The sequence below is a fragment of the Neoarius graeffei genome, chromosome 16, assembly GCF_027579695.1.
Source record: "Neoarius graeffei isolate fNeoGra1 chromosome 16, fNeoGra1.pri, whole genome shotgun sequence".
Taxonomy (NCBI): domain Eukaryota; kingdom Metazoa; phylum Chordata; class Actinopteri; order Siluriformes; family Ariidae; genus Neoarius; species Neoarius graeffei.
In genome coordinates this window covers 32,269,186-32,285,721 of record NC_083584.1, presented here as the reverse complement: position 1 = coordinate 32,285,721, position 16,536 = coordinate 32,269,186, and the positions used below count along the sequence as shown (strand labels likewise).

The 16,536-nt window shown below is 43.1% G+C and overlaps 1 protein-coding gene across 10 annotated transcripts in view; it reads left to right on the top strand.

Moving 5' to 3' along the window:
• macf1a (microtubule actin crosslinking factor 1a) overlaps positions 1 to 16,536 on the top strand; it is a 413,795-nt gene that overhangs the window by 205,653 nt on the left and 191,606 nt on the right. For all 10 annotated transcript variants that reach the window (XM_060942802.1, XM_060942796.1, XM_060942794.1 and 7 more), the window contains one exon: positions 15,226 to 15,315. In XM_060942802.1, coding sequence (XP_060798785.1) covers positions 15,226 to 15,315 — 90 coding nt within the window. The remainder of the gene's footprint in view (positions 1 to 15,225; positions 15,316 to 16,536) is intronic.

Here is a 16,536-nt window from a genome sequence, read left to right as displayed (position 1 = left end):
AGGACATGAAAGTGGCAGGTGTGGTAGAGAAGGATGTGGAAGACAGGGAGCAACGGAGACGAAAGATCCGCTGTGGCGACCCCTAATCGGGGAGCAGCCAAAAGATGATTTTTTTTTTTTTAAGGAGAGATAAAAATGTTCTGCATATTTTGTCAAATGCACAGGATGCAGTTTTCCGTGATGTACTTATTGAAGGCAATCTGCCATGTCACTGAAGCAGGCAGTGAGTGATGTGTGCAGTTCCAGCTCTACACACTCAGTGGGTGTTGGGTAAAAAGAACACCCACCACAGAATACAATAAACTGCGTAATACGGACTCACGACTCTCAGTAACAGCAAAAGGGAAATTTTATTTCATGTCTGTGATTAACTTATTTTCTTGAATTACTGCTTTAGGTTACGACTGAATTCTTGAATAACGATGGGTTTTGTTTGTATTATTTGAAGACGTGGTTTTTTTTTTGCTGATTATTTACAGAGTTTTAGTTTTACAAATAGATTTTTGACCAGTACTTTGTATAATTGAGGATGGATTTAAAAAAAATTTGTGAAGATGAATTAAAATGACGGAGTATGATTTGTACTGTATTGATGTCTGTAATAATAATGTCTATGCTGCGTGGCGTGATGGCAAGCAGAAGCACCATGTATGCAGTGGTTATAAGTCAGCGTTTGTCTGGCGCGCCTCACTAATCACACCAAGGCATGGACATGAGGAATGCTGGGTATCCTAGGAGCAGGAGCAGGATCAGGGACCAATCAGTGCACAGAGTAATGGAGCTGGTGACCTCATAACTTAAGCTGCATGACTGTAATGTAGGTCAGACTGGAGGGGGAGAGCACAAACCTTGGCAGAGCGGCGCTGTAATGTTACACAAACGCTGAACATGGCGAGTTATATTTACTGAGGAGTTGTGTGACCTTCTGGCTGGCTGTAATGGAGGATGATCGTCACCAGTCAGGAAGGTAAAGGGAAGAATGCATTTAGAAAAGAACAGCGAGGCCAATAATAATAGATTCGGGAAGACGGCGTTATGAATTGGCTTGGTGTGAGCTCATCAGTTTCCGACCATATTAGGGCTTTGTGGCCACTGAGGGACCTGATGCTCACATGTGGCAAGGTGTGATGCAACAACGTTGCCTTGAGTAATGGCAGACTAATTATGAAACCAAGCACCTTTCCTGCCATGCAACAGATCAAGTGATGGTAATGTGTGTGTGTGTGTGTGTGTGTGTGTGTGTAAGGGAGATGTACAGAGCTACAGTAATTACAGAGGGATAAAATTGATGAGCCACACCATGAAGCTATGGGAAAGGGTATTGGAGGCGAGATTGAGAAGAGAGGTAGCAATCTGAACAGCAGTACGGGTTTATGCCAAGGAAGGGCACGTCGGATGCAATTTTTGCTTTAAGAATGTTAATAGAGAAGGCCAGAGAAAGCTACATTGTGTGTTTGTAGACCTGGAGAAGGCATACGATAGAGTGCCGAGAGATGAGTTTATGGTATTGTATGAGAAAGTGTGGAGTGAATGAGAAGTATATCAGAGTGGTGCAAGACATGTATGAGAACAGTGAAACAGCAGTGAGGTGTGCAGCTGGAACGACTCAACGGTTCAAGGTGAAGGTGGGACTCCATCAAGGATCTGCTTCGAGTCCTTTCTTGTTTGCCGTAGTGATGGATAGCTTGACGGACAAAGTGAGGCAAGAGTCACCGTGGAACATGATGTTTGCAGATGATATCGTGATATGTGGTGAAAGTAGAAAGGAGGTTGGGTTGGGTTTGGAGAGATGGAGGTATGCATTGGAACGAAGAGGAATGAAGGTGAGCAGAAGCAAAACAGAATACATGTGCATCAATGAGAATGGGGATGAGAGTATAGTGAAGATGCAAGGAGTAGACGTAAAGAAAGTTGGTGAATTCAAGTACCTGGGGTCAACTGTGCAGGAAAATGGGGGCTGCGATAGTGAGGTGAGAAAGAGAGTGCAGGCAGGATTTCGGGAGTCATTTGTAATAGGAAAGTCCCAGCAAAAGTGAAAGGTAAGATGTATAAGACAGTAGCGAGACCAGCTGTGATGTATGGATTGGAGACCGTACCCTTAACGAAGAGACAGGAGGCAAAGTCGGAGGTGGCGGAGTTGAGGATGTTAAGGTTTGCGATGGGAGTGACGAGGTTGGACAGGATAAGGAACGAGCACATCAGAGGGACAGCACATGTGGAGAGCTTGGGAATGAAGCGAAGAGAGATGAGACTGAGATGGTATGGGCACATCCTGAGAAGAGATGCAGAGCATGTGGGAAGGAGAATGTTGAGGATGGAGCTGCCAGGCACACGAAAACGAGGAAGGCCAAAGAGGAGATGCATGGATGTGGTGAGAGAGGACATGAAAGTGGCAGGTGTGGTAGAGAAGGATGTGAAAGACAGGGAGCAACGGAGACGAAAGATCCGCTGTGGCGACCCCTAATCAGGAGCAGCCAAAAGATGATGTACAGTGCCTTGAAAAAGTATTCATACCCCTTGAACTTTTTCACATTTTTCCACCTTACAACCATGAACTTAAGTGTTTTTTTTTTTTAATTGAGATTTTATGTGATAGACCAACACAGAGTAGCACATAATTGTGAAGTGAAACAAAACTGATAAATGGTCTTCAAAATTTTAAACAAATAAAAATCTGAAAAATGTGGTATGCATTAGTATTCAGCCCCCTGTCCTCTGATACCTCTAAATACAATCCAGTGCAATCAATTGCCTTCAGAAGTCATCTAAGTAGTTAATAGAGTCCTACTGTGTGTAATTTACTCTCAGCATAAATACACTTGTTCTGTGAAGGCCTCAGTGGTTTGTTAGAGAACACTGAAGAACAAACAGCATCATGAAGACCAAAGAACTCACCAGACAGGTCAGGGATAAAGTTCTGGAGAAGTTTAAAGCAGGGTTAGGTTATAAAAAAAATCCCAAGCTCTGAACATCTCAAGAAGCACTGTTCAATCCATCATTCAAAAATGGAAAAAGTATGGCACAGCTGCAAACCTACCAAGGCATGGCCGTCCACCTAAACTGACAGAGCGAGCAAGGAGAGCACTGGTCAGAGAAGCAGCCAAGAGGCCCATGATCACTCTGGAGGAGCTGCAGAAATCCACAGCTCAGGTGGGAGAATCTGTGCATAGGACAACTACAAGTCGTACACTCCACAAATCTGGCCTTTTCGGAAGAGTGGCAAGAAGAAAGCCATTGTTGAAAGACAGGCATAAGAAGTCTCGTTTGCAGTTTGCCAGAAGCCATGTAGGGGACACAGCAAACATGTGGAAGAAGGTGCTTTGGTCAGATGAGACCAAAGTTGAACTTTTTGGCCTAAATGCAAAGCGCTATGTGTGGCGGAAAACTAACACTGCTCATCACTCTGCACACACCATCCCCACTGTGAAACATGGTGGTGGCAGCGCAGCATCATGCTAGGGGGATGCTTTTCTTCAGCAGGGACAGGGAAGCTGGTCAGAGTTGATGGGAAGATGGATGGAGCTAAATACAGGGCAATCCTGGAAGAAAACTTGTTGGAGGCTGCAAAAGACTTGAGACGGGGAAGGAGATTCACCTTCCAGCAAGACAATGACCCTAAACATACAGCCAGAGCTACAATGGAATGGTTTAGATCAAAGAATATTCATGTGTTAGAATGGCCCAGTCAAAGTCCAGACCTAAATCCCATTGAGCATCTGTGGCAAGACTTGAAAATTGCTGTTCACAGACGCTCTCCATCCAATCTGGCTGAGCTTGAGCTATTTTGCAAAGAAGAATGGGCAAAAATTTCAGTGTCTAGATGTGCAAAGCTGGTAGAGGCATACCACAAAAGACTTGCAGCTGTAATTGCAGCAAAAGGTGGCTCTACAAAGTATTGACGCAGGGGGGCTGAATACTAATGCACATCACATTTTTTTCAGATTTTTATTTGTTTAAAATTTTGAAGACCATTTATCATTTTCGTTTCACTTCACAATTATGTGCTACTCTGTGTTGGTCTATCACATAAAATCTCAATAAAAAACTTAAGTTCGTGGTTGTAAGGTGGAAAAATGTGAAAAAGTTCAAGGGGTATGAACACTTTTGCAAGGCATTGTATTAAAAAAAAAAAATCTTTGTCACATGCACACTCAAGCACAGTGAGATTCATCCTCTGCATTTAACCCATCTGAAGCAGCGAACACGCGTGCACCCCCGGAGCAGTGGGCAGCCATGTTACAGCGCCTGGGGAGCAGTTAGGGGTTAAGTACCTTGCTCAAGGGCACTTCAGCCCAAGGCCACCCCACGTTAACCTAACCTGCACGTCTTTGGACTGTGGGGGAAACCGGAGCACCCGGAGGAAACCCACGTGGACACTGGGAGAACGTGCAAACTCCACACAGAAAGGCCCCTGTCGGTTGCTGGGCTCGAACCCAGAACCTTCTTGCTGTGAGGTGACAGTGCTAACCACTATGCACATGCACCCCAAAAAAAAAAAAAAATTATTTAACTACCTACCTAAAGAGAGAGAAATTGGGTACGTGTTTCATTTCTTTGGTTTGGCTGAATTATACAAATGAGCCAGCCTAAAGTTTTGTACAACACGTGATTTTGTTTTTTGTTTTTTTTTCTCCTCTCCCTCAACTTCAGTTTTTAAAGTATTAATGAACTACGCATCACACTTTTTCCACTCTTTAGTTACAGTTAACGTTAAACGTCTGCAAGACAAGTTGTTCCCTCACCACCTCATGTGACTGAGAAACCAGAAACGCATAAACTCCTCAATCCTGAAGACTCTCTCATGTCGGAAAACTTTATTGGCTGTTCTAGTGCTGACACTGGAAGTCTTTTCATAAATGTTTGTCTTCAAACGGAATGCTTTGCTATACGAATGATTAAGTTCTTCTTGGTTGAACAGCAACACATTTTATTAATCTCATCTCATCTCATTATCTCTAGCCGCTTTACCCTGTTCTACAGGGTCGCGGGCGAGCTGGAGCCTATCCCAGCTGACTACGGGCGAAAGGCAGGGTACACCCTGGACAAGTCGCCAGGTCATCACAGGGCTGACACATAGACACAGACAACCATTCACACTCACATTCACACCTACGCTCAATTTAGAGTCACCAGTTAACCTAACCTGCATGTCTTTGGACTGTGGGGGAAACCGGAGCACCCGGAGGAAACCCACGCGGACACGGGGAGAACATGCAAACTCCGCACAGAAAGGCCCTCGCCGGCCACGGGGCTCGAACCCGGACCTTCTTGCTGTGAGGTGACAGCGCTAACCACTACACCACCATGCCGCCACATTTTATTAATATATTAAAGAAACAAAAGCTGTTTATTATTAGCCTTAGAGTATGTTGTGCATCTGTTATAAATATTCCTGTGAATGTGTCGTTACTGTAGAAACGATAACTTATTAAAACGAGTTAATTAATGTAAACCTAGCATTTGTGTTGGTGTCAGAGCTTAATTATAGAACGTTAATGGGCACCTGCTCTGTGGTATAATCCGCATTATTACACAGCTTTATTGAATACTCGATTCCGATTCATCAATTACAGCATTCTGCAGTCTGTGATTTCTGAATAGCAGACTGCTGCTGTGAATCACAGGCCGTTGCTTTGGACACGGTTTTGACTCTGGATTGCATCAGTTGGGTCAGTCTGCAGAAAGAAGTCTGGCAAATTTTGTTGCTTTAATAATCAAACTAACAACGTCGGATCATTTGCGACACCCTGTGGCAAAAATATGACTTCGTCAGAAAACAGCGTAGAAGTTTTCTCATTGTAATATTTGTTTTAAAATGAATTATTGCGCTAAGTAGGCTAATTAAGAAGGCTAGAGTTTACGCCCCTATGGACGCAGTTCCAACCATTGAATATAACCAACTTTTTTTTTTTTTTAAATACAGGAAGCAATTATTTATAAGTCAATAGAATAATTTGTAGCAGAGTCCCATACTTCAGAGAATATGGTAAAGCATAGACCAGATTTCTTGTCGCCTTGATTGTATGATGTCCGTACGCACGAACGACATACATGTACCGCCACAGGGAACGTGACCATGAGTGCAAGGCAAGTTATCTGATAAACACTTGACCACTGGACAACGAAGTTTGTATCTTTTTATTTTTTAAAAATATATATTTTTTTAACGTAAGATAATGGGTTTTTATCCAGCGCTTATTTTTAATTTGCTTTTTTTAAAAATTACATTATTTTACTAATACATTTTATGGAAAATATTTGACGGTTTCATATAAAACTAGTTAGTTTTATTAGTCCACTAACTTGTTGGACAATTGATAGTTTCGAAGTGTGATGGACAAATGTAAATGCAGGAAGACTTTCATTGAAAGCACACTCGAAAACTGCGACAAAGGCAGAGTCGAAAAACAGGCAGTGGTCGAGTGAGACACAGACAGGATATCAGAGGCAATACAAGTCCAAAAATGCAAACGGGATCAAAACCAGAAAAGCAATACAAAATACAAGGCTTTTGCAAAGTCTCTGTGTTACTGAGAGTCCTTATACCGTATGTATGCGCTGTGATTGTGCTCTAACCAGGAACAGGTGCATGGTAATTAGTCCTATTGGCGTGCACGTGCTTTGCAATCTGCGGCTGTGCACGCTGAGCTCCAACGCACACGGAGATAAAAGATGTCACCAGATAAGTGTTTGATATTGGACTGTAACTATACAATAATGATGTCAAGTGAAAGCACTGGTTCACTGCTGTCCACCAGGCACCCAGCAGAGTCGCACCATAATACACGTCATGCTGTTGTTTCTGGCACATGGCACATAGTGTCAAATAAATATGTATTCGTAACTGCCATGTGTATCTCATTATTGGGGTCACTGTCAAGACAATGCAGCAATTTATTGATGTCAAGTACACTACATGATGGCATGAGAAGCCATTGCCTAATGGTTAGAGAAGCAGCTTTGGGACCAAAAGGTCGCTGGTTTGATTCCCTGGACCAGCAGAAATGGCTGAAGTGCCCTTGAGCAAGGCACCTGCTCCCCAGGCTGCTCTGTATGTTGTATGTCGCTCTGGATAAGCGTGTCTGCTTAATGCCTCATTCCCATCTCGTTATCTGTAGCCGCTTTATCCTGTTCTACAGGGTCGCGGGCGAGCTGGAGCCTATCCCAGCTGACTACGGGCGAAAGGCGGGGTACACCCTGGACAAGTCGCCAGGTCATCACAGGGCTGACACATAGACGCAGATAACCATTCACACCTACGGTCAGTTTAGAGTCACCAGTTAACCTAACTGGGTTTAGGTTAACTGCTAAATGCCTGTAATGTAATATACACAATTAGACAGTTCATATGCTTTATTATTATTATTATTATTCTATTCGGGTTGATTTTGTGCCCTTGCAAATATTTTGCTCATACGTTCATCAAGAGCTCTGCTTTTAGGCAGCGACTAAATATCTATGTTAACTCAGTATTTTGTCTCAAATTATTAGTGCTTTAGTAAGTAGTCCTGTAAGAAGCAGGATAATATACTGCGAGAGTGTCATCATCACGAAACGAATCCCTTCAGGGTGATTCAAGACCCTAAGCTTCGAGTCGGGCTCTGTCACCCTGTCGGGGTTTATTTCGTAATAATGACCAACTGACTGTCCATTATTCCTTATAGATTTTGTAGATAATTTGGAATTTTCGTATTCTATTTTATTGCTTATTAACGTTTTAAATATTTATTCCCAGTAAGATGATTTTAAATTCAGCACGTACAGCAGAGGAGAATCCTTCCTGCAAAACATGCACAGAGTCTATTTTAAGTTTAATTGCTAGCTAAGCACTGCATCTATTTGACAAGCAGCCATTAAAAAGAAAAATGCGGAGTCCAAAGCCGAGCCCGACGTCACCACTGTGGTGACGTTCCGGGTTTGAACGCAGTGAAAAAGGAAAGCGGTATAACATTGCGGGTACGCAACAAATACTGCGATGATCAGCAGCGCCGAGTCGTTTTCGACAGAACCAGCACTGGAAATGTACACAGCAGGTTCACAGGGCGGTCAGGACAGAGCAGGTGATGTCATGTGTCTGGAAGGGTGTGGATGGATGTGTGTGTGCGCGCACGAAAGTTTCTGCTGACTGAAGGTGCATGTGTGTTTTCTGTACACGTACAACAAATGTGAACTCGTTTGAAAGGAAGCTGAGGATCGTAATGTGTAGCCGCTTTGATATGAGTGATAAGATTTCACTTTTAATTTTTTCCCCCAGTACGGAAGCCGAGAGAGGCCCTTCATATAATCTTTTATTTTTATTTTTTTATTCACCTTATCCCGAGATAACGACATAATTAATTCAGGATCTCGAGAAAACAACACAACTAATTCGAGATCTCGAGAAAACACAATTATTTCATGATCTCGAGTAAACAGCTGAGAAATGGTTCATTCAGGTGCGCCAAGAGACTTGTGATATGCTGACTTTGGGGCTATTTCTCATTCTGTATAGACGCAACTTTGGTCATTAGAATGTCTGGAATAATCGATCACCTAATAAGGCAATATTTTGATCAGGGGTTGACACAGGGAGAGATTGCATTAAGTCTTTTAATAAGGGATAATTTCAAAATTAGTCCGCGGCACCTCCGCAGAAGACTGGCCCGGCTTCGTCTCTACCGACGGAGATACAGTGATCCAGCTGAGATCATGAAATAATTTTGTTTTCTCGAGATCACGGAGTAATTTTGTTTTCTCAAGACCTCGAAATAACGGTTTTGTTTTCTCGAGATCACGGAATAATTTTGTTTTCTCGAGATCCTGAATTAATCATGTCGTTATCTCGGAATAACGTTTTTGTTTTCTCGAGATCTTGAATTAGTTGTGTTGTTTTCTCGAGATTCTGAATTAATTATGTCGTTATCTCGAAATAACGGTTTTGTTTTCTCGAGATCACGGAATAATTGTTTTGTTTTCTCGAGATCTCGAGTTAGTTGTGTTGTTTTCTCGAGATCCTGAATTAATTATGTCGTTATCTCGGAATAATGGTTTTGTTTTCTTGAGATCACGGAATAATTGTTTTGTTTTCTCGAGATCTCGAGTTAGTTGTGGTGTTTTCTCGAGATCCTGAATTAATTATGTCGTTATCTCGGAATAATGGTTTTGTTTTCTCGAGATCTCGAATTAGTTGTGTTGTTTTCTCGAGATTCTGAATTAATTATGTCGTTATCTCGAAATAACGGTTTTGTTTTCTCGAGATCACGGAATAATTGTTTTGTTTTCTCGAGATCTCGAGTTAGTTGTGTTGTTTTCTCAAGATCCTGAATTAATTATGTCGTTATCTCGGAATAATGGTTTTGTTTTCTCGAGATCACGGAATAATTGTTTTGTTTTCTCGAGATCTCGAGTTAGTTGTGGTGTTTTCTCGAGATCCTGAATTAATTATGTCATTATCTCGGGATAACGGTTTTGTTTTCTCGAGATCTCGAATTAGTTGTTGTTTTCTCGAGATTCTGAATTAATTGTTGTTATCTCGGAATAACGGTTTTGTTTTCTCGAGATCTCGAATTAGTTGTGTTGTTTTCTCGAGATCCTGACTTAATTATGTCGTTATCTCGGGATAACAAGGTCAATAAAAAAAGATTACATGAAGGGCCTCTCGCGGCTTCCGTACCCCAGGCTTTTTTGCAGCTTAAATGTTTTGTTCACCCTGACTGCGTGCTCAACACAAAACTTGTCATTTCCCCTTATTATTTTTTTTTAAAATAAGAATTATTCTCGACCCTTTTCAGAGTTTTTGCACGCTAAATAAACATTTCAAAATTAGCTTGACGCACGTTTATTTCTTTATTTCGACACTCCTGTTTTTCTGGTGGTTTATTTCGGATATCATGATGAATATAGTTTTATCACAAATTACTTGAGGTATTTTTCAAGCATGGTGTTTTTGATGCTTCACACTTGGCGAGTCTGATTCCCATGCTGTTGGGTGTGGTTAAAGTTGATTCAGGCATGGCTGATCAGGTGTAACGTAACACATTATGCCCGCGTGCAGATCATGTGGGTTTGCTTTGCACTATAACTCGGCTCGACCTAAACGTGACTAGGAAGGTCCTCCTCGCTTACATTTGATGAAGCTAGATCAGGCTACATCAAAGCATCTACGTTCTGTAAAGCGTCACGGACGGGAAACCGAAGGAGTTGGGCGTCCGAAAGTGCCACTTGTCCACATTGCGTCTGTGATTTATGTTCAGCCGACAGAAAGCCTGAACACGGTGGTATCAGCTAATCAGCTCACTCTGCTGTAACCTGATGTCAGTGGTTTTTTTACAGTTTCGCTGAGCGTTTTCATGTTTGTGTATTCACAGTACATACATGATCTGGCCTCAAGTTTCACTGAAAGTGGAGTTTTCAGATCTGTCCCATATCGCTGGAGTTATAGGTCAACATTATACAACCCCGATTCCAAAAAAGTTGGGACAAAGTACAAATTGTAAATAAAAACAGAATGCAATAATTTACAAATCTCAAAAACTGATATTGTATTCACAATAGAACATAGACAACATATCAAATGTCAAAAGTGAGACATTTTGAAATTTCATGCCAAATATTGGCTCATTAGAAATTTCATGACAGCAACACATCTCAAAAAAGTTGGGACAGGGGCAATAAGAGGCTGGAAAAGTTAAAGGTACAAAAAAGGAACAGCTGGAGGACCAAATTGCAACTCATTAGGTCAATTGGCAATAGGTCATTAACATGACTGGGTATAAAAAGAGCATCTTGGAGTGGCAGCGGCTCTCAGAAGTAAAGATGGGAAGAGGATCACCAATCCCGCTAATTCTGCACCGACAAATAGTGGAGCAATATCAGAAAGGAGTTCGACAGTGTAAAATTGCAAAGAGTTTGAACATATCATCATCTACAGTGCATAATATCATCAAAAGATTCAGAGAATCTGGAAGAATCTCTGTGCGTAAGGGTCAAGGCCAGAAAACCATACTGGGTGCCCGTGATCTTCAGGCCCTTAGACGGCACTGCATCACATACAGGCATGCTTCTGTATTGGAAATCACAAAATGGGCTCAGGAATATTTCCAGAGAACATTATCTGTGAACACAATTCACCGTGCCATCCGCCGTTGCCAGCTAAAACTCTATAGTTCAAAGAAGAAGCCGTATCTAAACATGATCCAGAAGCGCAGACGTCTTCTCTGGGCCAAGGCTCATTTAAAATGGACTGTGGCAAAGTGGAAAACTGTTCTGTGGTCAGACGAATCAAAATTTGAAGTTCTTTATGGAAATCAGGGACACCGTGTCATTCGGACTAAAGAGGAGAAGGACGACCCAAGTTGTTATCAGCGCTCAGTTCAGAAGCCTGCATCTCTGATGGTATGGGGTTGCATTAGTGCGTGTGGTATGGGCAGCTTACACATCTGGAAAGACACCATCAATGCTGAAAGGTATATCCAGGTTCTAGAGCAACATATGCTCCCATCCAGACGACGTCTCTTTCAGGGAAGACCTTGCATTTTCCAACATGACAATGCCAAACCACATACTGCATCAATTACAGCATCATGGCTGCGTAGAAGAAGGGTCCGGGTACTGAACTGGCCAGCCTGCAGTCCAGATCTTTCACCCATAGAAAACATTTGGCGCATCATAAAACGGAAGATACGACAAAGACCTAAGACAGTTGAGCAACTAGAATCCTACATTAGACAAGAATGGGTTAACATTCCTATCCCTAAACTTGAGCAACTTGTCTCCTCAGTCCCCAGACGTTTACAGACTGTTGTAAAGAGAAAAGGGGATGTCTCACAGTGGTAAACATGGCCTTGTCCCAACTTTTTTGAGATGTGTGGTTGTCACGAAATTTAAAATCACCTAATTTTTCTCTTTAAATGATACATTTTCTCAGTTTAAACATTTGATATGTCATCTATGTTCTATTCTGAATAAAATATGGAATTTTGAAACTTCCACATCATTGCATTCCGTTTTTATTTACAATTTGTACTTTGTCCCAACTTTTTTGGAATCGGGGTCGTAAACGCTGTGGCTAAAGCATTGATTTTGATACCTGTGTGATGAGCTTCAAACTGATGTATGGGTTTGGCAGTTCATATGGATTGCTGATGCCTTTATTGTATTCGTTCGTTTAAACTTGGGAGTCTTTCTGTGTGGCGTGTATATGTCGTCCTCATGCCTGTATGGGTTTCCTCAGGGTGCTCTGGTTTCCTCCTACAGTCCAAAGACATGCAGATTAGGCCAACTGGTTACTCCAAATTGGCCATGAGTGTGAATGACTGACTGACTGTTTGTCTCCGTGTTTGCCCTGCTGGTGATTGGCGACCTGTCCAGGGTGAACCCCGCCTCTCACCCAGGGTCAGCTGCGATTGGTTCAAACTCACTGGCAACCCTCAGTAGGATAAGCGGCATAGAAAATAATGAATTTAAACGTATGAGAATTCTATCAAGAGTCCTGTCAGTGTGTCTCTTACCCCCTTTTTAAAAAAAATTGCTTTTTGATCCTTTAAGTAGTGTTTGTTTGTTTTTACACTTTATTGGGTTGCCATGTAACGGATTTCTACGTAGATGTCCAGAAAACAAATATTTGGATAAATGACAAGAACCTTTTCGGAGTTTTTGGGGGTTTTTTATTGAGCAGTTTTCCTTCCAGGTACATTTTGCTTAAATAAAATAATTTTTATTTGTCTTTATTTATTTATTTAAACCATTGAAGATGCGGAGGGGAAAAAAGCCACGACATGATGATGATGCTGTCCGTGGCAGCATAGCATTATAGGCTAATTGATATTCAGATACATTTCACTGATGGTCTTTTAACTAATTAAACTTTCCAGGTCTAACACACACACACTGTCAGAAGTCAGGAAGTCTGTATCTACTGTTAGTCTGTACATTACTGTTCTTCCAGCCTATTGTATCACATTCATATTTCAATGCATCTGCTGCCCCCTGCTGGATGGAGATGATACGGCAGCCAGTTTGCTTTCCAGATTAAAGTGCATATTCTGGACCAATTTCGGGGTTTTTTTGTTTTGTTTTTTGTTTTTTTACATGAATGTACAGGTATGCGTCGACTTACGACTGCGTTTGGTTACGACTGACCGGTTATAAACCGATCTGGTCGTAAGTCGGCCTATGTTAAATGAACGCAAGTATATTGTGATGTGTAATGATATTGTAATCATCTTAAAGTCTTATTTTATCAACGTTTACTTATTTCATTACCTTGGCTCATTATTTGGTTTAAGTCAAACACTGCATACTACACTGCGTACAGTACAATTCGTTTATGTGCAAAGCAAAAAATATGAAATACAGGTGTGAAAAATAGAAAACATTTTAGTTTGAAACATACCAAAATACAAATGTAAAACATAGCAAAATACAAAACTTAGTGACCGCTGGCATCACTGGTGTTTGGCTGTGGGTCGTCTACGTCATCATCAGCTGTTGCAGCGCTCGGGCTGGCGGGAGCATTTGCTCGTTTCATAAACCAAGAGCTGGGGCGGAAACTGTTGTACGTGGCGAGAGACTGGATGCTGGGCGCTGCCAGGAGCTGGGGCGGAAACTGTCGTACGCTCAGCTAGCTCAGCTGGGAAACACTTGCCGGTCATAACCAGACGGTCGTAAAGTCGATCGGTTGTAAGTCGCATAGGTTGTAAGTCGATGACTACCTGTTTGTCCCTTTACGCACTCATCCAGAAGGGTAATTTTGCACAAGGCCATCTGTCTACAGCAGAAAAAAATAAAATAAGAAAACGCGTCTGGAAAAATCCCAAGGGAGTCTGGAGCCAGATTCGTGACGTCACCTGCGGAAGCGCCAGCAGGCTGCGCGAGCTTTGCACGGTTTCAGTGCACAGCCTGTGTAGACCAAGCGCTCCCATTTCTCTCTCATTGTCCGGTCTTTTGGGAAACGATGAGTACTAATCCCATCAAGATCGGTGTTGCTACACCCTCCTACGATACATCTGTTAACCATTTTAATAATTACGCGATAACGTTGAAGAAATTTGCAGAAAACCACCAGGTCGTTTTCCCATAAACAAACCAGCGCTGACGTAGGATTCAGAGGGAGGCGTCCCACATGCGACGTCACGAAAATCAACATTTGCCGGGAAATCCAAACGCCAAGTTTTTTCAGAGGTGGACCAATTCGCCTCAAATGGCTTGATTTCAACTGAATTTTTCTGGTATTGCGCAAGGTAAAAAAACTGCAGAGGATGCAGAATGTTACAGATATTTGACCAAAGTTTAATATAAAATAGGAGAATTACATTGATCTTGCTCCTGAATTTACCCGTGATATGCACTTTAAAATCATATACATTTACTGATGTTTCCATGGTAGTCTGAGGATCTTGGGCTGAGCTCGGTGTGAGTCTAGGAAAGATTTTAAGATCTCATTATCTCTAGCCGCTTTATCCTGTTCTACAGAGTCGCAGGCAAGCTGGAGCCTATCCCAGCTGACTACGGGCGAAAGGCGGGGTACACCCTGGACAAGTCGCCAGGTCATCACAGGGCTGACACATAGACACAGACAACCATTCACACTCACATTCACACCTACGCTCAATTTAGAGTCACCAGTTAACCTAACCTGCATGTCTTTGGACTGTGGGGGAAACCGGAGCACCCGGAGGAAACCCACGCGGACACGGGGAGAACATGCAAACTCCACACAGAAAGGCCCTCGCCGGCCACGGGGCTCGATCCCGGACCTTCTTGCTGTGAGGCGACAGCGCTAACCACTACACCACCGTGCCGCCCATTTTAAGATATTTTAATCTTTTAATGTTATTAGTTCAATATATGGGCGGCACAGTGGCCTCACAGCAAGAAGGTTCTGGGTTCAAGCCCAGCAGCCGGCGAGGGCCTTTCTGTGTGGAGTTTGCATGTTCTCCCCGTGTCCGCGTGGGTTTCCCCCGGGTGCTCCGGTTTCCCCCACAGTCCAAAGACATGCAGGTTAGGTTAATATGGGACGGCCTTGGGCTGAAGTGCCCCGGGCGCTGTTAGCATGGCTGCCCACTGCTCTGGGTGTGTGTGTGTTTGTGCTTATTGCTCACGTGTGTGTTCACCGCTTCAGATGGGTTAAATGCAGAGAGGAATTTCACAAGTGTGTGATGAATAAAGTTGTGCTTTATGTTAAATGTAGAATGGAGCAGCAGTTCAAAATGAACCCACTGTCTCATTTTCTCTCGCTCTTTTTAGGTGCGGAAGCACATCACAGACCTGTACGAGGATCTTCGAGATGGACACAACCTCATCTCTCTGCTGGAGGTGCTGTCTGGAGTTACGCTGGTGAGAAAATGCAGACAGAGTCACCACACGTGCACAAGCATGCCCTCAAAATCAGCTCCAAATTCATTGCACCGGATTATTACACTTCTGTAGGTGTTTGATGTGCGACTGCATGACGTTAAACTCGCTGCTGGAGAGCACGATGAGCTGGCTTTTTGGTCAAGGTTACTCGTGCTGTCCGATCACATGACTTGAGCATCCTCTTTCCGTCAACACGCTCGCAGTCAGGCAGGCATGACGGCACAGATTCAGAGTGCGGAGGCCTCGTGCACAGCGCAGTAGCTGATGATCTCAGCATCACTTTCCTCCGTCTCCCTGAAGACAGACTGCAGGAACCACAATGCAGTGCGGTCTGTGGGTCGACGGATGGCTTAACAGAGTGACTGCTCGGTCCGAATCACCATCTTTCTCCTGCACATGCTCTATCCCTGCTCCTCTTTCTCTTTAATACACACGGAAAGCGAAAGCAACTTGCTTGTCTGTCCTTAAATGTTTTTTGGTTTGCTTCTTGCCGAGTTGCATTTTCTGTTACGTTACTCTATCTCTCCACTGTTGTCTTGCCTTCCTCTCATTGCTTTTGTTCAGCATTTCATTTTTTTCATCCCTCTCTGTTGTGATCAGCGCAAGAGCGGCTCGACTGTGCAGAGACCGTACGTGTTGCGCGCCCCTCCACTCATCTTGCTGGGTGGGGAGGATGAAGAGGATGGAGATCAGGGAGTATGTGTGACCCCTCATCCCTTTCATATTAACCTCCTCCTCCCTACACACACACACACACACACACACACACACACACACACGCATCCTGAAGCTGCATGCGAGTGATGTGCACTTAACCCCATGAAAGATCACTCAATATGAGCGTTCTTCGATGTTCATATAAAGCAGATTTGCATTTAATCTGTTTTTCTTTTTTTTTCCCCTCGCAAACGTTCCTTTTGTACTTTTTAAGATAAACCGGTGTATACAGAGCTCATTATCTCTAGCCGCTTTATCCTGTTCTACAGGGTCGCAGGCAAGCTGGAGCCTATCCCAGCTGACTACGGGCGAAAGGCGGGGTACACCCTGGACAAGTCGCCAGGTCATCACAGGGCTGACACATAGACACAGACAACCATTCACACTCACATTCACACCTACGCTCAATTTACACTACGTTCACACTGCAGGCTGAAGTGACTCAAATCCGATCTTTTCGCCCATATGTGACCTGTATCCGAT